General features: G+C 46.7%; 1 protein-coding gene across 1 annotated transcript in view; it reads left to right on the forward strand.

Annotated features, from left to right (window-relative positions):
- Nucleotides 1–21,326, forward strand: part of MYG1 (MYG1 exonuclease) — a 103,991-nt gene extending 82,665 nt beyond the window's left edge. Inside the window, exons 5-7 of the mRNA XM_085654669.1 lie at nucleotides 6,949–7,071; nucleotides 12,522–12,703; nucleotides 20,819–21,326. Coding sequence (XP_085510795.1) covers nucleotides 6,949–7,071; nucleotides 12,522–12,703; nucleotides 20,819–20,999 — 486 coding nt within the window. The 3' untranslated portion in view covers nucleotides 21,000–21,326. The remainder of the gene's footprint in view (nucleotides 1–6,948; nucleotides 7,072–12,521; nucleotides 12,704–20,818) is intronic.
- The last annotated feature ends 2,245 nt before the right edge of the window (nucleotides 21,327–23,571 follow it).

Consider the following 23,571-nt stretch of genomic DNA (forward strand, 5'->3'; position numbering starts at 1 on the left):
GCTTCAATTAGCCCATCTATTGCCGGCAATTTAATAGCGCTAAAATGCTACCGCGCAATATCGACGTCTTAGGTGCTACAGGCAGCGACATTGAGCCCTGAAAGATAAAACACACAGACCGCCCCCACCGTCCCCTGTTTAGGTTGAAGATGCGAAGCTGCGCTACGTCAGTTCCTGGAGCAATATATATGTAGTGTGCGCGCGCCGGGAAGAAGACATTCTGGGGAAGCTGGTGGCGGAGGACGCGGGGGTCGGGGGCGGGCTGAGTGTAGATAGTGAACTGGGACTTGGAGGCGGAAGGAGTAGAGGGTAAAAGGAACTAACGGTGAAGAAACTCACGAGGCAATGAGTTTTAGGTGAACCGGACGCTCATTGGAGATAAAAGACTGTAATACTGAAAAATACAACGGTGTATTACACTCGCGAAAACCGACAAGTGAAGTAGAAAATACAATAGTGGTACCGACACTTACCCGAATGGCGTTTCGAAAACGAATTAACTGTCTCTGGTACCTGTGTTTGCGCGTGTGTACAGAAAGATTATTAAAAAATGCGTCAGACGCCGGGACACCACCGCCTTTCTCCGAGGCAAAGCAGAAATGCCTCGGAGAAAGGCAGCGGCGGTTTCGGATTCGGGGGCGTGTTTTGCTGTTATCTCCTCTTGCCATTGGCTGGAGGAGATAATTAGACTTTCTGCAAAAAACATGCCCCCCGATCCGAAAAGGACGGGGCATGATCGGAGTGACGGGACCTCTTCTCCAATGGCTGGCCAGCATTGAAGAGGCCAGCCAATGGAGAAGAGGGGCGGGTTCAAGCCCCTCTTCTCCAAGTCATTAAATCTCGGATCGAGACTGCGCAAGCGCAGCCTTCGAGCCGAGACCTAAAAAGGAAAATACCCTGAATCAAAGCTCAGCAGCAGAAGGTCAGCGGAAGGACACAAATCAACTTAAATCAATTAGTACTTGGTCCATGTTCCAGAGAATCAAAATGAAGTGATGTGAGGCATAAGATGGGCAGTTAGTAGGCAGCTAAAAAGAATGACATTTAGAACAGCAAATGGTAAGTAATGGGCGGGCTCCAACCCCTTTATACAATACCCCTCACAGCAACAGCTCAAGCGCACTGTTAGGTGAGACCTAAAAAGCGAGGATGCGCAGATACAGCTCCCATTCCTCTTCTCTGGGTGACAGAACCTGGGCAGTATGCAGGCCGACTGGAATTACGCGATTGTGCAGCTGCAGCATTTTCCATATATTATGGATCTGCTGCATTTGCCACATAATCGAACATCTACTGCATAATCTGCAGATTTTAACAAAAATAAATAATTTCTAGATCAAATGAGTCCAAGGTTACTGAAAATGTAATTACACATGTTGCTACGCAGTGGAAGGCCCTTTGCAAAGGTTGACTGGGCACCATTCTGATGCTTATTATGTTTGTGTGTTTAAATGAGGTGCAACCTATGCCAGGACTGTGTTAACAAGTGTAAGAATGACAAATGAATAAAGTAGTACTATCAAAAAATGTGCCGCATTACACGGCATAATTTGCCTTTTTTTGTCGCATGATTTAGTTCCCTTCTGCATAATTCCAGTGGACCTAATCCTAGCTGATGAGTTCCTACCGCTGTGGAGTTATCAACACTAATTCAAAATAACTCGAAGGAAGTTGTTTTATTTTTACTGTGCCATAAATGTGGTAGGAGGGACTGTCCGCAGACGTGAGGGCATGTTGAAATGACAACTTTGGGCTTTCACCAACTCACACTGCTGAATCCTAGAAATCTGCAGGGACGTAGCATACAAACGAGAGAAACCGATGTATCTGAAAGACTACTAGCCGCAGATTCCTTAACGTAGAATTATCCCCAGGCGTGAGACTGGACCCGGAAATCCTTTTTGCCCAGCATCTCTGCGCACCGGGGGGCGGTGCCTCGTGACTCCGCCCGACATTCTCCGCGGGCGTGACGTCAGCGAGGTCACATAAGCCCCACACCGGCGCGCTGACGTCAGTTTTCTTGTTTTCCGCGTGCAACGCGGATCCGGATTGTGTTCGTGGCCTGTTTCAGGCCGCCTTTTTCCGCTTTGAGCGTTTTCTTGAGAACAGTGAGCGATTGCCTTCGGGCTTCAAGACGTGCTCGACTTGCGCGCGCCAGATGTCGGCCAAGGATCCTCACCCCATCTGCATGTGGTGTTTGGGGGAGCACCACGACTCAACAGATTGTGAGGCGTGTCAGCAAATGAAACCGAAGTCCCAACGGGAGCGCCGGATGAATCTCCTTTCGGCACGCATGTCCAGGTCGGCGTCGGTGCAGCGTCCGTCCGCCGCGGACGGCTTCAAGCACCGCCGCTTCCATCTCCGACATCGTCCTTCTCCCAGGCCGCTAGGGCGTCGCTCACCTGTTAGTAAGTGTTGCAGTTTATCCCCGAGGCCCGGTCCCCAGCCTGTTGGGGGCGTGGGTTCTCCGTGGGGGCGACCAGAGCCCAGATGGAGGCCTATGCGGCAGCCCTGCAGGCCTCTTTGGCACTTCCTTAATCTCCTTTTCTTCCTGGGACGTCTGCGGATCCCTTGCCGCGTGCGGGGACTCATGCAACGTCGCCGGTGCCGACGGGTTCGGATTCAGATTCGGAGGATGTGGTGCCGTCGGGGTGCAGCCCTTCGGGGTTCCCTCCTTCAGACCACGGCGCCTCTGCCTCGCCGCAAACCCCCGCGGGGGTCCCTGTGGTGTCGCGGGAGGTTGCCGGGGCTCGGGGCGTGTCCTCGAGTCCCCCTCGGTTCTCTGGGCAGGTGACGGCCTTGGCCGAGGTGACGCCGCAACAGTTATTTTCTTCTTCCGCCTGTGCTGTTGGCAGTGGCGCCGTTCCGGCCTTGCCCGCAGCTTGCGGCCGAGGTGTATTCAGCTCTTTTCTATCTCTATGCGTGTGTTTCTTATGGTGGGCCCTGCCTTTGGTTCTACCTCTTCTCACTGGGTTCGAGGTGACCCTTGCGTTCCTTGAGGCATTTGAGGCGCTGTCTGCCCCTGCGGGGTGTTGGGCGCTCTCTTTCTCTTGGTTGGGCTTGGATATCCTGGCCCTTTCCTTCTTGTGCCATGTCCCCTGCTGGGGCCCTAGTCTCTCCTGGTGGGGAGGCTCTCTCGCAAGCCCTCCTCCCGTCTGGATATGGCTAGGGTATCTATTCTACGTTAAGGAATCTGCGGCTAGTAGTCTCTATCAGATGTACAAGTTACTTGCCTTCGGTAACGATGTATCTGGTAGAGACGATTCTAGCCGCAAATTCCTTCATGACCCACCCTTCCTCCCCGTTCTGTGAGGACCCTCAGCTTGGTTTTCTGCACTAGCCTCCCTCTGGGTGGCTTGTCTTCTGTGGGGGTCCTTTTCGTTTTCTACCTGTCGGACTTCCCTCCAGCTGGGTTCTCTCCGGTGTAGGGGCCTGCTTTTGCTCTTTTCCCTTTGTTACAATTTCTGATCCCCGTGCAGTCTTCTACGCTGGGGGTTATTTTACCTGTCCTTGGCCTCCTGCTCCTTTCAGAGGCTCTGGCCCTCCTTGACTGTGTAGTCTGGGGGTGGATTGCTGTTGCCCCTCTGTTCCGGGCTAGTGGCCATTTGCTGTGTGGTCTATGGTTGCAGACTCACTTTCTCTTTTTCTCTTTCTCTCTCTCTCTTTCTCTCTCTCTCTCTTTCTCTCTCTCTCTCTCTCTCTCTCTCTCTCTTTCTCTTTCTCTTTCTCTCTCTCTCTCTCTCTCTCTCTCTCTCTTTCCCTCTCTCTCTCTGTCTCTCTCTGTCTCTCTCTGTCTCTCTCTTTGTCTCTTTCACTTTCTTCTCTCTTTCACTTTCTTCTCTCTTTCACTTTCTTCTCTCTTTCACTTTCTTCTCTCTTTCACTTTCTTCTCTCTTTCACTTTCTTCTCTCTTTCACTTTCTTCTCTCTTTCACTCTTTCTCTCTTTCACTTTCTTCTCTTTTTCTCTCTTTCACTTTCTTCTCTTTTTCTCTCTTTCACTTTCTTCTCTTTTTCTCTCTTTCACTTTCTTCTCTTTTTCTCTCCTTCTCTTGCAGCGCTTTCCACTGCTTGTGCCTCCAGCCCGGCTCTCGCCTTGGTTGGCACGTTGGTTCCGCGGAGGGGTGATTTCCGCTCTCCCTACTGTGCTTTACTGATGTGGTCTTCTGGTACTTTTGTGCTGCCTGGTACTACCACCTGGCTTGCGCCGTTGTTCCTCAGAGGTGGTCTGCTCTCTTCCTGCTTTGGCTTTCCTGTTGTAGCCTCGTGCCGCCTGGTGCTGTTCCTCACCTTTCGTCTCTCTCTGTTTCTCTGTTTTTTTCGCACACTGTTCCCATGCTTTCCTCAGTTTTGTTGTGATGGCTCCGCGTTGTGGCGCGGAAAAGTTCTCCGAAGCAAACTGACGTCAGCGCGCCGGGGTGGGGCTTATGTGACCTCGCTGACATCATGCCCGCGAAGGACTTCTGGGCGGAGTCACGAGGCACTGCCCACCGGCACGCAGAGATGCTAGGCAAGAAAGTTTTTCGGGTCCAGTTTCACGCCTGGGGATAATTCTACTTTAAGAAATCCGCGGCTAGAATCGTCTCTACCAGATACATCGTTACCGAAGGTAAGTAACTTGTACGTTAATGACAGTCACACATTGGTATGAATAATCAGACGGACTAAGAGATGAAGGAACCGAAAGCAAGGAGTAACTATTTAATAGGAGGCAAATGAGAAAGTGCTGCGGGGAATTTCAAACATGAAGTGCCCGCTAGCACAGAGAAATAGCCAGAAAACAACAGTATCCTGCTGGTGCAGGAGGTGCTCAGCTAAAAAAGGAATCCTTGAATTACTGCATGAGTAAGTCAGGAATTTGCAATAGTGGCCTACAACTGTAGCACGGGCACTTTTAAGGCAAGTTATGCGCTAATATGTGGTTTAGTTGGTGGCAATGCTGTTGTGAAAACAGAGTTTTAACTAGAGGTATTCACTAAGCAAATGTTCATCCAGAACTACTCGGCCTCTGATATCTTAATTCCATAACATCTTCAGGGTCTCTGACTGCTGAGACTGCCTTGCCCTGTGCTGCACCGCCCTGTGCAAATGGATCCAGCCTAATGTCCTGGCGTGGGGATTGCATTAAGTTTACAAATGCGGTTATCACCGATTGTAGAGTTTCAGAAATGCCATTCAGCGCCACACCTATGGATTTCCTAATATAAACCTATCTAGTGTACCCTGTTACCCCAATAACTGAACCAGGGGAGGAGGGCAGAGGAACGATGTTCGGAGCTTTGCCTTAGTGTATTCCTAACCACTGTCAGGAGCGTCTAAACAGGAAGCAGTTTCTCCAGACGTTTTAAGTTCGAAGTCTGCTAGACAGCACCGCTATCTGGTTGCGAAAAGACTTTTTGTAAGCATTCTGAAAGCTTCCCTGGTTATGTATTCCACCCACTGCTTACCATTGGCTTCAGTGTTTGGAACTCTTATTTTCTGGGTTTCTATTTGCTGGCTTTGTTTTAGGCTGTCCAGTATGCCTTCCTCCAGTGGAGCAATGCTTGTTCACTAACATTCCTTTTATTCTTACACGAATCCTTGCTTCTGTAAACAGGCCTTTAAATATTGTTCTCATCTTGTCACATTTGCTGTGTGTTTAAAGACTGAGGTCAATTGTTTTTGTAATTCGGAAGTGTGGTGGAAACAAATACGATCAAAACAAATCAGTACACTAGGTGATGCCATTTCTACACTTTGTTTGTCCGCTGTAGTTTTATCAGTAAAACTGTATGTGCAAATGTAATGGATTTCAATTGAAAATGTCTGTAATGGCCGTGTGCTAACACACCGTGCATATGCCACTCTCTCTCACCATGCCACTCAATGACCATTTACTCCACTCCCCGCCACTTTACACCTGCTACTTTACTCCACTTTAAGACATTTTATGCTACTATACACCACTCGGCTCTATGCCACTCCAATCGAGGCCACTCTACTCTATTCTACTCCACTCTGCTTCACTCTAGGGCTCTACTCCACAACGGTCTTTGCCAGTCTACTCCACTCCATTCTGCACCACTCCACAGCACTCTCCTCCACACCACTAACTTGTAGCCATGCTGAACAGCTATGTACAACATTGCTAAAACACATTGGCAAAGCCAATAGCTCTTGCTTAGGCAACACCTATTGGCTTTGCCGAAGCTTGTTTGCTTATGTCTCCATCCTAACTAGCAAGTTAGCGAGATCACTTCTATACTGCACTTTGCCAAACCAAACAGTTGGTCTCCACCACGCAGCAGAGGAACAGCCCCACAGAGCGAAAATATACGTCCAATAATGCCATCAATAACCTGTTGAGACCTAGCCCAAGAAGCCCAAAGCCAGCTTTATGGCCCTGATCATAATGTCAAAAACAGAGCCCAGGGAGTTAACTCTTGAGCCCACTTAATCAGCCCTAATGTGACACCCAGAGACCGTACCCCCGGTGCCATCTCTAAAAACTTCTCTATCAGCATACTACTACCATACTGAGAATCATCAAGTAATTTCTGAAATCACTTCTTGAGCTGTGCTGTAAAATCTGTACAGTGAACCCAGGAAGCGATCTCTGAAACCAGGTCCCAGATCCCCTTTATAGCATCCATCAACTGAACCCAGGAAGTAATCTCTGAACTTACTATCACCAACCCAACCAGCCGGACCAGAACAGCCAAGAAGCATCCTTTAAAGCCGCGCATCAGTCTTGGTGACAGAACACATGTCTCTGTATGAATACTTGTGGATTTGTCTTGACTGCCTCTTCAGCCAGTATCACAGGTCTCCATTCAGCTGCTGTTGTAGCTGACTTGAGGATTCTTCTGAATTCTTATTGGTGGAGGGTAGGTCCCACGTGCACATTGAGATGAGAGAATTTCGAATCCAGGTAGAATATGTTCATGCTTTGGTCTTTCTCTTTTGCTTAGGCAGGGTTCCGGAAGGCGATGGAGCTGGTGGGATCTGAATTCCAGGACCGGTTACACTACTATCACGACTCCTGGCTGCCGGCACGTGCTTTGGTGGAAGAGGCCATCAAGGAACGCTTTCAGGTAGGGGTGTGATTGGTAGCTGCTACATAGCAGGGGGAGGAGCCACTGCCCTAGGCAAAGCTATAACAAGGTACAAGGTGACACAGACCATGTTGGGAAACCTTGCATCTTCAGAATGCCTTCTGCAACCACAAAGGAGTTGCCGAGCTAGGCTGGGCATCACGTGCTAAGCCTGTCTGTGTTGAAAAGCAAATGTATACATATTGTGACTACTTAATAACCAATCAGATGTCCAACGTTCACGTTTCAGGTATGGAAAATGTCCCTTTTTGGAGTTGCCCCCCCCTCTTACAAACATTGTCAGTAATGAACAATTCAAAACGTTCTCTTAATAATCACTTTCAACAAATCCACAGGAACTGTGTATATGATGGTTCTGTGAGAGCCCCGGCGCTCTTCTTCCTTCCTCTTGCTCCGTTAGTCCACCCAAGTCTGTGAAATGAGTGCTGTAATAACACGGTGTGTTTGATAATCATGTCCCTCTGCTGTCTTCCTCGTCCTTTGGGATGCCTTACTGTGGTGCTTGTGCGCTGCTTATCGTTTTACTGTCCTTTGGCTTCCTTTCTGCCTTTGGGTTTCTCTCTTGATGCTGGACGTGGAGTGTTTTTTTCTGTTACACGGTTTGGCTGTCCACTCTGTTCCAGTTTCTGAAAGATTATGGTGCTGTGCCACAGGACAAAGCACCATATTGTGCCATGCTGTCAGAGTCCAAGCAGGAGATCTCCATGATAGCCAAATACATAGGCGAGTGTAAGGGCCCAGCTTCATTTACACGATTATTATACTTAAGAATACTTCTAACTGTAGATCACCTGGCTCACAATATTCCCCAGTTGCCAGACTAGATCCAGAAATAGTTTCTCCAAACAGTGCTCCTGTGCCCCGCTAGTTGGTGCCCTGCAGTTCTGCACTGACTGCACACCGCATTTAAGTGATGGAGCAGAGTCGCATCTAAATGCCACCTCCTCGTGCAGATTTCACTTCCTTTCTTTCTGCGCTTTCCAACATGGATCAGGAGCGCCGCTCCTACTTTGTCGGTTTTTCACACAACTTCTAATTGATTTCACTAGTGTTCTAGTTAACATTGTCCCCAACGAAAGCACCAGGTGTCAAGCCATGCTACGACTATAAGAAGCAGATGCTGGTCACGGACCCGCACAAGGTATGTCTTTGGTGTTCGAACTTGATGTACTAATTAAGTTGCATAAAGGCGCTCTCTGGTGACCCAGGACATTGAGGCGAGCTGTATGTTGCTGACTTCATGCACGTTCTGATCCAAGTTGCTGACCCTGTCTTGAGTTTGTTTCTGCGACTGCTAGACTTTGCACCTAGTCCTCTGCTAAGTTTAAGTCCAAGTGCAAGCATAAAAGGAAAAGCAAAGCAGAACTCGACCATACCCTATACTTTGACTCTAAAGAGAAGGCGCACGGGCATCCCGATGCAAGTCTTCCCTCTTCAAGGTTTCTGGCCACTAAACAGATTCTTCCGCTGCTCCCAACCTGCTCTGAATTTCCTGGGCTGTCATCGAAAAATCACCAGAGCAAAGCCTTTAAGTAGGTCATACTGCAAATTTGTAGTGCACATCCGGTTCCCTCTTGTGTTCCTTCGAGTGCCATGGATCCATTGGGGTCCACAGTCTGGGTAGTGTCGACTGAACCCCTGGTGCAGTCTGCCACCCTGGGGCCTGTTACTGGGCCCATACTGACTCTGGTTCAGACTTCTACTCTGGCCCAGAGGTCCCTGCTACCTTCTACGCCAGTGTTAATGGTGCCGGAAGACGACCCTGTGCTAATGCTGGACTTTGGCTCAAACTCAACCAATGTGCTATGGTTTTACAAAAGCGCATCTCATGCAAACTGCCTCTAGTCCAGTGCCTCTGCCACATCACATCTGTCATCAGAGACTTCATTATCTCTTAGATTTGCACTCTGATCCTATGCTAGAGCAAGCAACACCAAGATGATGATGGGGATGGCTTGTCCCCGCTCACTGTACTGATGACGCCTTGTACATTGATTTACAGAATGCGAGTGGGCTTGACACCTAGCTTGAAACAGAGCTTGAAGCCACCAACTAAAGAGAGCCTCATATGCAGTGGTCCTGAGGGCAACTGAGGCACTCTAATTACTGCTACCCTCAGTTGAGACCAAACTAAATGTCCTTACAAAGATCTTACGCCTGGGCCTGCTTCTTCTGAAACCTTGCTTCCCTTTAACAATGATCTCCTTGATTCTTTGATGTCTACGTGGTCAAAGCCTTGTTCTTACCTGCCTGTGAGTACGAAGGTGGCCAGGCTTCACAGACTGGTGCCTGGTGACCAGAAAGGGAGGGTCCTAACTCATTCCCAGTGGCTCCTCGTGTGATACATGATGGATAGAATGCAGCCACATATCTTATCTGCACAGATCTGAGTACTTTTGATTGCCTGGGAAGGGCAGTAGGTGCTAGTGTTGTACTTCGTCAACACGTGTGAATGCATTCCACAGAATTCTACGGCAATGTACAGGCTTCCCTCACAGATATGCCCTTTGATGGACCACGCCTTTTCAGTGAGAATGACGACTATGTTGGAGGGCATTAAGGACACTAGAGTTATGGAGCGCTCTTTCAGACTGTTTATCCCTGCGAAACCAGTCCCTGCATCAATCCAGAAAGTTTAGAGGTTATTCCAGAGGGTTGGTGTATAAAAAGAGCCTTCCTAGCCAGTGTAACTTGCCCCCCAGTCCTTTCGAGGCATTGTATGTGGGTGTAACAAGCAGCATGCAGGCAAAATCCCTGGTATGGGTCAGTAAAGGGCTATCTAGCATCCTTATCACTGGTTCTGTGTTTGGTTTTATAAGACACTGCAACACAGGTTTACAAAACCCATGCTCCCCTGCCAGTCAAGTGACCAGCAAGTGTCCAAAAAGAACTCCCAGATAAGCAATGGGGGAGGGTGCTGAAAAGCGTGAGGAGGATATCAAAGGAACGTGAGGCTCCAATATACACAGTTCAATTATCTGCATACCACATATTTAACACAAGAGACTCGCACGAATAGCCATCAGACCCATACACAACTGCCAGAGGCGTAATCTCACGAAGTGGACTTTATGCACGTGGTTTGGGGATACGAGGTAGTAACCTAATTCTGGAATGAGGCAATGGAACCCTTAAGCAAGGCACAGGGAAGGGCAGTACCCCGCAACCCAGAGATTTGTTTACTGGAGTGTACACACTCCGTAAAAGGGAGAGCAAGCTGCAGATTTCCAACACAGGCAAGAACACTAGGGAACAGGTGTACAGCTATGCACCGGAAGGGGACCAGGCGCCACATATTGAGATGGAAGAGAGACGTATCCCACTGGGTACAGAGCGAACATATAGTGTTAAAGCAAGAACAAAATAGGAACTGTGGAAGCACCCTATCACAGATACCTGGGGAGGCATCCCAGGGGCCTTTGGAACCCTGAACCCAATTCATCACAGGAGAAAGGCCCTAGCACGAACACTTGGGACGCAGATCCTCTAAACCACACGCCTGTATACCAGTGTTCAGTATTTTATGTAAAGAAAGACGACACCAATAATTGTGGAGTTAAGTTGTTCTTCGTGAAAGACTTGTTAATGTGACTATAGTTACCTATTGTGGAAAGATCTGTAGCAACTGCTCATCCAGTTGCCTAATGGAAGATGTGGTTTACCGGAATTGAAAAAGAGTGGGATGATTGTCATTGGAATCCGAATGTTGATCAGCGCCATTCATTGCCAGCGTTGTATGGCTACTTACATGTGAGAAACATAAAACCAGCCATTGTTTAAATTGTTCTTGGTGATAACGTTTCCAAAATGATCGAGTCATAATTTTCGTCTTGCTCTTTTTGTGATGCCTCGTGAAATCTCAGTTTGATGATCACAGGTTTAGTGGCATCATCGTTTGAACCGATGCTCAGTTGCCTGAAGTATTAGACTTTGAAAGACAGTTTTCTGGATTCTCAGTATGGCAGCTGGTAAAGTTTGCAAACTATAGGCATTGTCTAATTTTATTTGAGTAGTGGTAGTGTCACCTTTTCATGTCTCGATCGTTAAATTGCTTACATTCTTTTTTTCCTCCACTTCCGTCCCAAGATGAAGAGGTCAGAAGGGGAAGACTTGAAAAGTTCTTTATTTTTATAAAGATTAGACACAGGATTTACACAAGGATTATCAGTTGGTTGTTGAGTTTGTTAGTGAGAAGAAAAGAAAGGCATTTATAATACTCCATGGATTGTTCTTTTTGTGGATGTCTTCAATGCCTTGCATAAAGGGACCGCTAGGGGCGGCATTACTGCTCACTCCGCCATAGGAAAAGTAGCTCCATGCGCTCTAGCTAGCCTGAATATCCGTCTCTGATATTCTTTGTGTAGCGCATTGAGCATGTGCACATCTTCTTTAAGCACTTTTGTTTGTATTCACAGGATAGTGGCGATACTCATTTTGCTGAATCAATCGTTCAAGATTTTTTGGTGTAGAAATCGTTTTCTCTTAGACCATAGGTACTCACACATATGTCAAGGGCCAGAAAGTCGGGTCTGGAGTGTGACTTAGGGCGTCATGTATGCGCAGGGAGCTAGTGGGCTGAACACAAATGTACACAGGGTTATGATTCCACACCACCATCTTTAAAGTTTGGCGCCTGGTCAACTAAAGAGATTCAAATTGGACAAAACATTGAGTTTATTCATTGTAAATAGGGTGTCATACTGTATCATTGTGTACATCAGTTTACCAACTTCTGGAGTTCTTCTTGAAAGATTGCTATTACTACCCTTGCGAGCTAATTGTACAAATGGAGTGCCCTAATTGTCCAGTTAGTATCCACATAGCATTGGGATAATGCTAAACAGTATGCACTATGGATATTGCCCAGTAACCACCTACTGCTCCAGGACTCTGAGGAAAGATTGCACAGTCTCCTGCTTCTTTATTAACTTGCTGCAGGCTGTTTTCAACAGGAAATAACTGATTGTTAATGTATGTAAAAGCAGGAATAATGTGTTCAGGTGTCCATTAAAATACACAATTAAATCTCTTGACATCTTTCTCATGATATTTCTAAATTACATTTGCATTCGTGCAAAGTTGTCTCTTAGCCGATTACTGTTTTACATTCTTGCACTCAGTGTACTGCAATCATGATTGTTCATTTATGGTTTCGACTGGCTGCTGTTTCATTCCTTTCTGCCTCCCTATATGTTGTTTGTGACTCAGTAGCATTGACTCGGGGACTTTTCTGCTGGGTGTCCTCTGTTTTCTCTGTGAATGCAGCAGATGTGTTTTATGATCATAAAAGAATGAATTGATTGATACATGTGTTGAACTTACACTGGAGTCACAATCTAGGCCTCAGAATAGACATATAGCTGTCACACTCTTTAGTTTGATGCCTTTTTTAAGACCGTGCTTCTCTTTCCTCTTCTCTGTCCATTCAGGTAGATGCCAGCGGGGAGATCGTAGTCTTGTCCCGTGGCGGCTGCCCATGGAAGGAGCACCTCTTTCGTCTGGAGCAGGAGCTAAACGTGGAGAAGCCCATCAAGTTTGTGCTGTATACAGACCAGAATGGCCAGTGGAGGGTGCAATGTGTACCTGCAGGACTGAACACTTTCCAGAATAGGTAAGGATCAGTGGGTTAGGCAGGCGAATGCTTTTGGGAGTACTCCCCTAAAATGGGAAACTGGAGAGATGTCCGATGCATGTTTAGTATAGCCAAGCTTTAGGTTTATTGGCCAGTATGCCCTGGTTACTTGTTCACACTGTGCAATTTACTACACTAGAATTGCTACGTCCTGCTTTCCCTCTCTTGTTTTCACTGGCCCATTGATTTATTAGATTATTTATGCTTTAGGTTTCTCCAATCGTGGCCTCCTTATATAAATCTCCCATAGTGGCCCATTTTAAACTATCTTTGCGGTTTTGGCCCTACGCTCATGAACTTTCACAAACGGTCCTCAGGGACAAATGGTCCGCGAATATGTGCCAAGGTACTGAGCAGTCCAGTTAAATGAAGGGCCCAGAAATTCCTGACCATGGTGATAGAACCCAATTGGGCTCAATATCCAATTAGATCATTTGTATGAAAATTCAGCCAGGCATCGTTCTCTCATCATCCTCTCACTTGCCTCCATCTCTCCTTAATCACCCTTGCTTTCAGCTCTCTCCTTGTACTTTTTTCTATTTTTCTGCTCCTTCAGTTCTACTTCCTGCCTCATCTTCATTGAAGACATATTTTGAATTCAAATGTATCCCCAACTCATTCATTCGGTCCATTTCCCTAAGTATGTGCTGCAGTTTCCTCTGTGCCTTTAGTTTCTTGTGCCTGTCCCAGACCTTCTGCATTTGTTTATGGCTCTTTTTCTACTGCTTCAGCCAGGAGGGTGTTCTGTGCATTCATTACCCTTTAAGAGCAGAATGATTGCCTCCTCTTATGCCTTAGACACCAAAGGTTGTACATCCATTCACCGCACTTTCATTGCAGACAATTAACTTCCATTACACTTGACCATTGGTGGTTCCACGCATTCTCTGCCCTTTCAGCGGAGAACTATTTTCATCTATTATCCCTGAACCGGCTCATGTTCTCCCATGCATTCGGTGCCCTTTCAGTGCTGACATTTCCTTTCTAAATCGCTTGAGCCATCATTTGTTAATATGCGCTTTCATTGTTCTTTCCGGCCAGAATAATTTCCTTCCATCATACATCAGCCTTTGGAAGTTCTATAATGCGTTCACTGCCCTTCCGGTGCATAAATGTCCTATCCGTTGCACCCGAGCCAGCAGTACTGGTTCCATCCATTCACTGTCCTTTCGGTCCATAGCGACATCCTCAAATTATGCGTTGGCCATCGGTGATTGTTCGGTGCGTTCACTGCCTTTTCAGGGCAAACATGTCTCGTCCATTAGAAGGTGGATGGGAGCCCACTGCCTCGCCTCCCAGCACAGTTCGCCTCTTAGCATTGTGGTAAATGTAGTTCACAGTGGTTGCTTACTTGAATTTTAGCTGTAGTGGTTCACCAAAGTTGGTGCAGGTTAGTGCTGTAAATCTCAAGACACATGTGTTTCTAGGTATTATCCTTCATCAGTAGAGAGAAAAAAAAAATCTGGGGTTCCTGTGAAGGCTGCCACAGTCTCTCAGGTCTTAGAACCTCTCACTGGCGCACAGGTGCATCTCCAAAAGCTTGTCAGCTCAGTGGCTCAAGGGAGCCTTTTCAAACAGAAGGGGGATGGGAGCACACTGCCTCACCTCTCCTCCAATACGCCCTAGCCCTGGCTCCTTCACAAAGTCTTCCATTCATTGGAGCTATCCTGGACACTGTGATTCAGGCCTTCCCTCTGACTCAACGAGTCCGGGCTATGATCCTGATGTTTCAGGCTCAATCCTGGATCATGGTGAGATCAGCTCTGAGGCTTCTTGGGCTGTTAGCCTTCTGGATCCACTGTGTCTGCTATACCAGGTGGCACATGTGTGCTCTGCAATAGAATTTGATGTTCCAGTGGGCCCAGCTTCAAGGCAATCTGACATATGTCATCCAAATCTTGGAGGAGATGGTTCACTATTTGAGGTGGCTGCTCAAATGCAATTGGTCCAGCGTCTGGCCTCTCTCCTTTTCCTGGTGGTGGTGACTGCATCACTGCTAGAATGCAGAGGTCAACTGGGAGAGAGGGAGATCAGAGGACTGTGGCCTCTGACAGAAGCCTGGCCTGACATCAATCTGTTGGAGTTACGGGCCTTTCGTCTGGCTCTGAAATATTTCTGATGGTCCATCAAGGAGATACTGGTGCAGGTTCTCACGGATAACACCACAAGGCATTCACCTGATCGAGAATCTCCTCGCATGGTCCCTGAATGCAAGAGCATACAAGCTTAGCAGGTGGTGTTTGATATATTTCCAGTGGTGTTATGCGGTGACGTAGGGCATCTTCCAACAGTGGAGAGAACCCTTGCAAGACTTTTTTGCCAAGGTCGACAACATGCATTGTCCGAACATTTTGCGTGTTGGAGTTTCTGCAAGAGATGGATTCCGGCTGAAATGGAACCAGAGACTGATGTACGCCTTCCCTCGTCTGCCTCTCCTGCCCTGAGTTCTGAAAAAGGTAAAGAATGACTAGGCCCAAGTTATCTTAGTGGCTACAGAAGAGAATGCTACCTGGAACTTTTGGGCACAAGCATCTGTCCTCCAACCACAGTCTACCACTCTGCGGGGATCTTCACAGCAATGGGGCAGGGTCCTACACCCAAATCTGTGCAATCTACACCTACATCCTTTGAGATTGAGCGGCGTCAACTAGCTGCATTTGACCTGCTCCCTGAAGTGGTGGATGTCATCCTTCCCGCCAGGAGTCCTCCCACAAAATCGACTTTCTCTGGGCGCAAATACAAATTTTTTGACTGATTTGGCATTCGTAAAACTGATATATTGCAAGCGAAGCTGTCAAATATGCTTTTGTTTGTTTTATTTTTAGCTCAGCAAGACCTTGCAGTGGGCACTATTAAAGGTTATTTTGTCACCTAAGTTTACCGGATCCACAGTCCAACTTTAAATCACTTGTGATGAGATTTAGTAAAGGTCTGACACAAGTTCCCTCCCAAGCAGTTTGTGATGCCACACTGGGACCGTAATTTGGTTTTGACGTTTCTCATGTGTATGCTCTTCAGGCTGATAAATAGTTGTTTGCAAGTGTCTCCTGACTTTGAAGACTGTCTTCCTCATTGTGATTACGTTATCTCGTTTCATGGGTGAAATTTTAGAGTAACCGCCATGCCCCACCACAACAAGTTTGTTGTAAGTACTCAGACTGCATTCTTGCAAAAAGTCGTGCTACCTATTCACGTTGAGCAGTTAACCACTGCCAGCATCCTTTGCTACCCCATCCTCATTGAAAGAGGTGGAGAGGCTCCATCGCCTGGACCCCAAACGGGTTTTTTGATTTTACATGGTCCGTACCAAGGAACACTGTGTGGACGATCATCTTTTTGTGGGTTCTCTATGGTGAAAAAAGGGTAGGCTGTACAAAAGAGAACCCTGTCCGGGTAGAGAGTCCTCTGCGTTAAGATCTGCTATGCACTCTCCAAGAAGCAATCCCTGGAAGGCCTGAGAGTCCATTCTAAAGGACTAAGGCTCATTCAATGTCATTGGCTTGTGGAGTACCTGTCCTTGACATCTGCTAGGCCCCGACATGGGAGTCATTGTTTGTTTACATAGCACTATTGCCTTGACCGCGTGGTCCGGCGGGAAGGACAATTTGCCCAATTGGACCTGCAGAACATTATGGTTTGAGCCCACAACACGGCTCCTCCACAAGGTGATTTCTCTACTCTAAGGCAGGAACCTGCAGTTAGAAGTGTTCATTTAAAAAAAAGCAAGTCACTTACTTTCAGTATTGCTCTTTCTGAGTAATCTGGGGTTAGATAGAGTATCCACCAGAAAGACTATTACCGAAGGGAAGTAGCTTGTTCTTTTTGAATATTTGCCACTATTAATAATTGTTTTGATCCCAGAGGTGAACCAAAGCCCTATGAGGAACACATCCAGTGCTGCTATTGGTGGCCCGTCATGAGTCAAAGTCATCCATTTGATCAATTGATCACATGATTTTCAAATTCATCCTCACTCAAGCTTGGCTGGATCAGACTAATAATATTATTTAATGTGATGAAATGTGGTTACAAAAGTAGTCACAGGCTAACCAAGGACAATCAAAAAAACTTGTGTCCCTTGCAGAAGTTTTTGTAACCAGCTGGAGGTATGTGGCGCAATTGATTGTCAGTGAGAGGCATGCCCTGGGAACCCGCTATTTTCATGTTAATGAGGTATCCACTGTGTGGGTGGAAAGAGCACTTCCCTGGGGATTTTGTGACATAAATTAAGCCGTGGAACTAGATTCAGCGCTCAAAGTGTGGTATATTTTCTCCTCTACCTCTTGGAGGGGTGTCTGCAGCGCACAGGGGAGGAGTAGGAGTCTGCAGGGGGCGAAGAGTCGCTCATTAAAACGCTTTCCCTGCCTCAAGCGAAGGGTTGGTCATGTAATATAAAAATAGCAGACTGAGAGAAAAAGGAAGAAAAACTGCATGAAAAGACATTGTATGATACATCAGCATTGTCACAGTGTAGCACAGCTCGAAAGAGAACAAGAGCAGCAAAGTGTAAAATATAAAAGCTGGATCCAGAGTGGAGATCTTTTTGTTTGTTCACACTGCAACCAGAGGCTCTGTCTTTGGCCTGCCTTTCCAAGGAAGTCTAGGTGGTTGTCTTGTTAGAAGCAAGCATGTGTAACGTGCGCCTCTGCATGCCCTATGGTACAGGTTTCCCAAAGCCCCGGCCCACTGCCTTTGTATATCTGCGAAATGGTGTATCTGATTGATCATTGCTGGCGTTTTGTGCATTACACCATTAGTAGCAGGAATTTCAAGAGTCCATCACAATATTTAGAATGAGAATGAACCTCCATTTAGCATTATGCCACCTAGGAGGTCTTGGAGATTGAAAGTTTGCGGCTGTGGTGACACAGGTTTCCCAGGTTTGTACTCGCCTCTCACCAGGATTCCTGACCACCCGAGTTCAGGCTGTAGATGTAGAGGATGTCTTGTGGGGGTGCAGGGGGTCTCATGGCGATGCAAATTATGGCCTGTGTAGGAGGGCATAGAAATGGAAGTCAAACTTCATCCCCACACATGTTCAACTTTTCAGTGGTGAGTTCACCCGACCCTGCTTAGCCTTTTGGCAATCTCCCTTTCTAACTCTTAGGCAGTGGGAGTAACAATGAGAGCCATTTTGAGAAGAGGGCTCCTAGGTAGGAAAGCACCACCCAGCCGAGAAGCAGCCGAGGAGCCAGCAGACTTCTCACAAAGTGATGATTAACTTCAAGAACGTCTGCTTAGCTTGTAACTCATTCAGCAACGCCATTATCTTGCTAGCCTTTTCACCATTTCCGGTGGCCAAAGAGGCTTCGGGCGCAACGACTCTGTATACCGAAACTTAAATCCGCCCAAGCATTAAACCAGTCCGTCACATGTACTCCAGCGTCCTTCTGGAGCTCCTGCCGAAAAGATCTATGAACGACATTCACACTTACACCATTCAAGAAACCCCTAAAATCTTACCTTTTCTGTATCTGCTTTAATGATCAGACTTCCCATTCAACTCAAGGTACACTTCACAATATTTACTACTCCAGCTGATTCATCTCCATTTTGATCTTATCATTGCAGTTTTGTCTGTTGAAATGCTTCTCTAGTCTAATGTAAAGTGTACTAATAACCCAAGATGTAGGAGCACTGTAAAAAATCATCACATGAAGATAAATGAGAGAGGTCACTTTACTCTATGCTAAGTGTCGATGGCGCTGTGGCAACGTGGCCCTCGTATAATGGCTGTTGCTGGCCTCTTTTGTTGGCAGGGTCTTTTGTGACCTCCAACAGTTGTCCTCCCCGGTAAGCCTCCCGCGTCGTTTTCCAAGAAGTGGTTTTTTCTCCATACTCAAGGGAGTTGATCTGTCAGTTGATTAGTTTACATGACTTCACTTTTACACGACTTCACTTTTACACATGGGAAATGGCTTCTGAAGAAGCTCCCTGCGGCCTTTTGTGATCAAACCAAACTTTTGAATTCCCTTGCGACAATTCCCTTTTCAACAAAAGGCTTCAGTGGCTCTCTATGTTCGTAATAACTTTTCTTGACTATTTTTTCCCCACCAGGGGCCCTTGCAAAGTAATACTCTTGATATAAGGAAAAGTTATTCATGAGGAGAATAATATGGTTGGTCATCAGAAAAAGGACAGTATCGGTATGTTTGCCAGTAAACCTCTTTGTCGTCTGTTTCTTTGTTTACTGTTATGAAATAGAAGGATGATGCAGTAGATGCACTTTCTATGTCTTCTCTGCACTGTTGACTGGAAGAAGATTTCTCTAGAATCTGTGCTGGCAGGAGTAGAGACATATTCAAAGGTGGTACCTAGGTAGATGGATGCAGAAGAGCATCCTGAAGGATTGGGCCAATATGAAATGGCTTGTGTTGGCGTCTACGACGGCGAACTCTTAGTCAGCTGGTTGACATTCAACGAGGTGTTAGACTATGAGGTCACTGTAATCTTTACCTTCTTCTTTGCGATAGACTGGGATGAGGATTTTGTCAGTGAAATGGTCGATGTTTTTGATGCCTCTTTCGACATCGCTGCCGTTGGTGTAGAAAGTCATTGTTTGGGGTGGAAAAAGAGTCAGTGCTCTGTGTCCTTGATCCTTATTTGAGCGAATTTTTGACAAATCACTGGACGGCGATTTATGGTTTTGACATGGACAGTAGATGCATAAAAATATGTATGCTGCATAACTCCAGACGTTCATAGCTTTAATGTGTTCATGAGCCCTCAAAATGGTTTCCCTTTAACATTTCGCATATTTCTCTGCTTTGACAATACAGTTTGCTGACATTACTTGCCTCTGTGTGCTTGGCCCTCTCATGTCATGTTGACCACATTTTCACCTGTTTTCAATATTTAGTTTGCCCTCTCTTTTTCTGCCACATTCTCCTTCTGCATCTTTAGTTTCTGTAATGTATCTCCTATTGATTAGATAAATCTTTATTGGTGTCCTTGAACGGCAGCTATGAATAGAGCTTGGAAAGCAACATAGTTATTTAGAATAGGGTTCGAACGCCTTTCTTTTGCCTCTTGGCATCCAGTCCAAGTTGGTAGAGAAGAACGGCGTTCGTTCAATGGGTGGGATTTTCCATTTTGTGTGCCTGGATGAATCCAGTCAATCTTCAGCATTAGCAGCTCTTGACTAAGTGATATGCCTTCTTCTCGACGAGGCACACGATTGGATGAGCATACAGATTTAACCCTCCATTTGCTTCTAGAAATAAGAATCTTATCCTGGAGTTAACAATGTACACAAACCCTGCTCTCGGTCCCAGAAGAGAATACTAGTGTTATTGTAATGTCTATAATGGTAAATGTTAAGATATAGTGGCGAATATATAGATCTCCCTTCCCGAAGCAATCCATAACTCCATACCCAGATTTGAGTGCTCTAGTAGTAGGCCAAAGACATTCTGGAGACAGACGTAACTCCAGTCTAGTGGTCTGCTTGCCTCAAAATGTAATCCATGCCTCATTCTCTTAGGAGATAGTCTAGCGGTGCAATGAGAATATGGTGATACCCCCTCTTGTAGATGCTAAATTCTCCTACCATCAACACACACTGGAATCCTTTAGAGAGGTGGAGGGTTTAGTGCGCATTGTCTGCACTTCACTTTTCACCACTTACAGGAATTGATTCTGCAAAGAGGTGTGGAATCTTTCTCCTCGCGGCTACTTTTGTTGGGATTCTGTGAGGAATGACGAGAATAAACTAAGTACTTGTGTCTGTCTATAGTGCCATCCCTTGACAAAAGGCTGTTTATAAGGGTTGTCCTCCTTTCATGCCGCCAAGTAAGCGATCCCGTCCGAGAGCGACATTGGTGGCTGGAAGTTATCCAGTACTTTGGTTTTCTCCTGCTCAGAGTTGAGGCAGTGCCAGTATAGGGCCTGGACGGTGTCTGGGATCTGTTGCCACCATTTTCAAACCTGGGTTGTAAGATATGCATGTTGGACTGGGTAGTGACGCAATGTGAGACTGGGACCGCTGCTGCAGAAGGGATGGGGTTGTGCAAAGGAGGATATAGGCAGGATCATTTGTCTTCTGCATTCTTGGCTATGAACATCTCATTCATGGGCATCTCTCACTCTCTACAGGCTTTCGCTCCTGGAGGAGTGGCGCGGCTTCCGGGACGAGGAGCTGTCACAGCTCAGTGGGATCCCGGGCTGCATCTTCGTTCACACCAGCGGCTTCATCGGTGGGAACCTGACAAAGGAGGGGGCTCTGGCTATGGCGCGGAAAACCCTGGAGAAACAGCTAGCCTCTAATGGACAGTGATCGCTCAATTTTCTTATATCCCAGCCAGCCTCCAGTGGGCGAACGTCTCTGAACACTATCAAATTCCAAATAGTCACCCCTCTGACTGCACCCCAGTGTTCTCCAGCTAGTCTCACTCTGACCGAAGATCGTGCCGTTCCAGCTGATCTGCACCCTTTGGTTCAAGCAAGCCTGAAGTGGACAATCCCGTCAACCCTTCATCAAGAAAAAGACCTGCTAAACCCCCCCCCCCCCCCCCCCCCCCCATCGCAACTGGTTTAAATACAGATATTTTAATGTATTCAGCGGCATTTGTTTTCTTTCCATTAAATAAATATCTTGATTATGTGGGAGCCTTTAAGATTGACCTGATGACACTATCAACCATCAACTATCAACTTTGGTGGCAAAGCGTATACTACCGACCGAAATTAGTTGAGGGTCCCAGTCTTTTTTCAAAGGGATCCTGTCGTACAGTTCCTACTCGCATTTGATTTTTCCTGGCATATGCTTGGGAGCTCTTTACCCCTTTTGATATTTAAGGGCCTTTATGAATCACCTCACCTCTCCTATCCCTTGCCAAACATGGCCATCTTTTCCAAGGCGGAATATCTTGTAAATAGTGTAATGTGCTAGGGATTGTATGCCTGTAGTAAGCAATCTAAGTTTTAGAAGGATTCCCGGTGTGTTTAGAGAGGCTGTGTTTGACCCTGTAGCCACCCTCGTATTGATGGCAGCCAGATGGCGAAGGCGATCATTGCTACGAAAGGGATGTCATGCAGCCTGTTTAAGACATCCGCATGGAGAAACCCCCAGAGCTGCCCGCCCACAGTACTGGGACAAACGCGGCAATAGTTTTTAATTGGAATATGTTCTCGATTACGCCTGTCTTATGCTGTGATTAAACGGGCCCAGTGGATTTCAGTGGATGCTGGCAGGAACATGCCAGTGTTATTGGCAATAACATAGAGTTATGTCTCCTTCTCCCAGCTGTTTATAGACTATACTCCGTTTCTGAATTTCCTCCTGCAGCCAGAAAGCGAGATAGTTTGGGCGCTCGTCTAGCGCCCTAGTGTTATAGAAATGGCTTCCTACATGCTTAATGGTACAGGTGGAACGGCAGTAAAATGTCAGGCAGGACCTCAAGGAATACACACTAATTTGCCATGCAGATCTTAGGCAATTAAAAAAAAAAAATCCAGTGCATAATTGGCTCTAGTAAAGTATGTGACTGCCTAGCTGATAGTCTGAAAACAGCACTCCATGCATCGCTGATTCTAGTAAAGAGGCCGCCCATACATCCCCTGGCAGAACTGCAGCCTGTGCCACGTTGATTTTGTTGCGAAAACCCCTGTGCCTAGCTGAATCGGCCAATGCAGCAGCTGATTCCCACATTTCCGCTTTCCCTGCATTAGCTGCTTATAGAGCAGAGCCCTGTGTGGAAACCTGGTTCTTAAGCAGCAGGACCCTGTGCACAGCTGTTTCTAGCTGTGTACCTTGCACAACTGGTCCTGGAAAGCAGCACAGCATAGGCAGTTCTTATGCAGAAGCACCTGCTGCTTATTACGAAGCAGATCCCTGTGTGGATACTTGCTTCTTATGCAGCAAGACCCCGTGCACAACTGGTCTGGAAAGCAGCGGCGCATAGATGATTCTTATGCAGAAGCACTCGTTGCTAAGCTGCTTATTATAAAGCAGAACCCTTTGTGAATACTTGGCTCTTATGCTGCAGGACCTTGTGCACAGCTGTACCTTGCACAACTGGTCCTGGAAAGCAGCACCACACAACTGGTTCTTCCTAGCATGGCCGGTTCCACCACAGGGGCTCTCCGCCATGCACAGTTGTTTCTTGTATGGCAGCAGTCGACGCTGCGTTCCTTGTAATGCACAATGTTGTAAGTAGTATGCCTCACTCAAATAAAGCCTTACTGGCTCCTGAAGAACAGGGTCCGGTACATTGTTGATTTTGGTAAAGCAGCACACCACAAGCTGGCTGTTAATCAACAACCACCCGTGCACAGCCGGCTCAAAGTGGAGACGTGCAGTGCATAATTGATTCTAGAAAATCCGCACAGGTGAATGATAAAGCAGCAAACCGGCTACTAGTAAATATGCACTCCTGTTAAAGCCACATTTCCCCTCTACCTGGTCAGTACTCTGTGCATAGCATGTTCTGGTAGAGCAGGAGCCCGTTCAAAGCTCCTTCTGAAAGTGCAGGACCCTATGCATATCCGATTATAGTAAAGCAGCACTACATGCATAGTTGGTTTCTGGTAAAGTGCCACCTCTGCTTTACTAGTTCTAGCAAGGCAGCTACTCGCAAAACGGCTACCAGTGCATACCTTCTTCTAGTAAAGCAACAACTAGTACTTATCTGATTCTTGTAGAGCAGCTATCAGTGCATTTCTGATTCTAGTAAAACTGCAACCAAGTGCACACCTGAGTCTATTAAAAGAGCAACCAATGCATATTTGATACTAGGAAAACCGCAACAGGAGCATACCTGATTCTAGTAGAACCGCAACCATTGCATACCTGGTTCTATTAAAAGAGCAACGAATGCATATCTGATACTAGGAACACAGCAACGGGA

The sequence above is a fragment of the Triturus cristatus genome, chromosome 4_1 (assembly GCF_964204655.1).
Source record: "Triturus cristatus chromosome 4_1, aTriCri1.1, whole genome shotgun sequence".
Classification (NCBI taxonomy): Eukaryota; Metazoa; Chordata; class Amphibia; order Caudata; family Salamandridae; genus Triturus; species Triturus cristatus.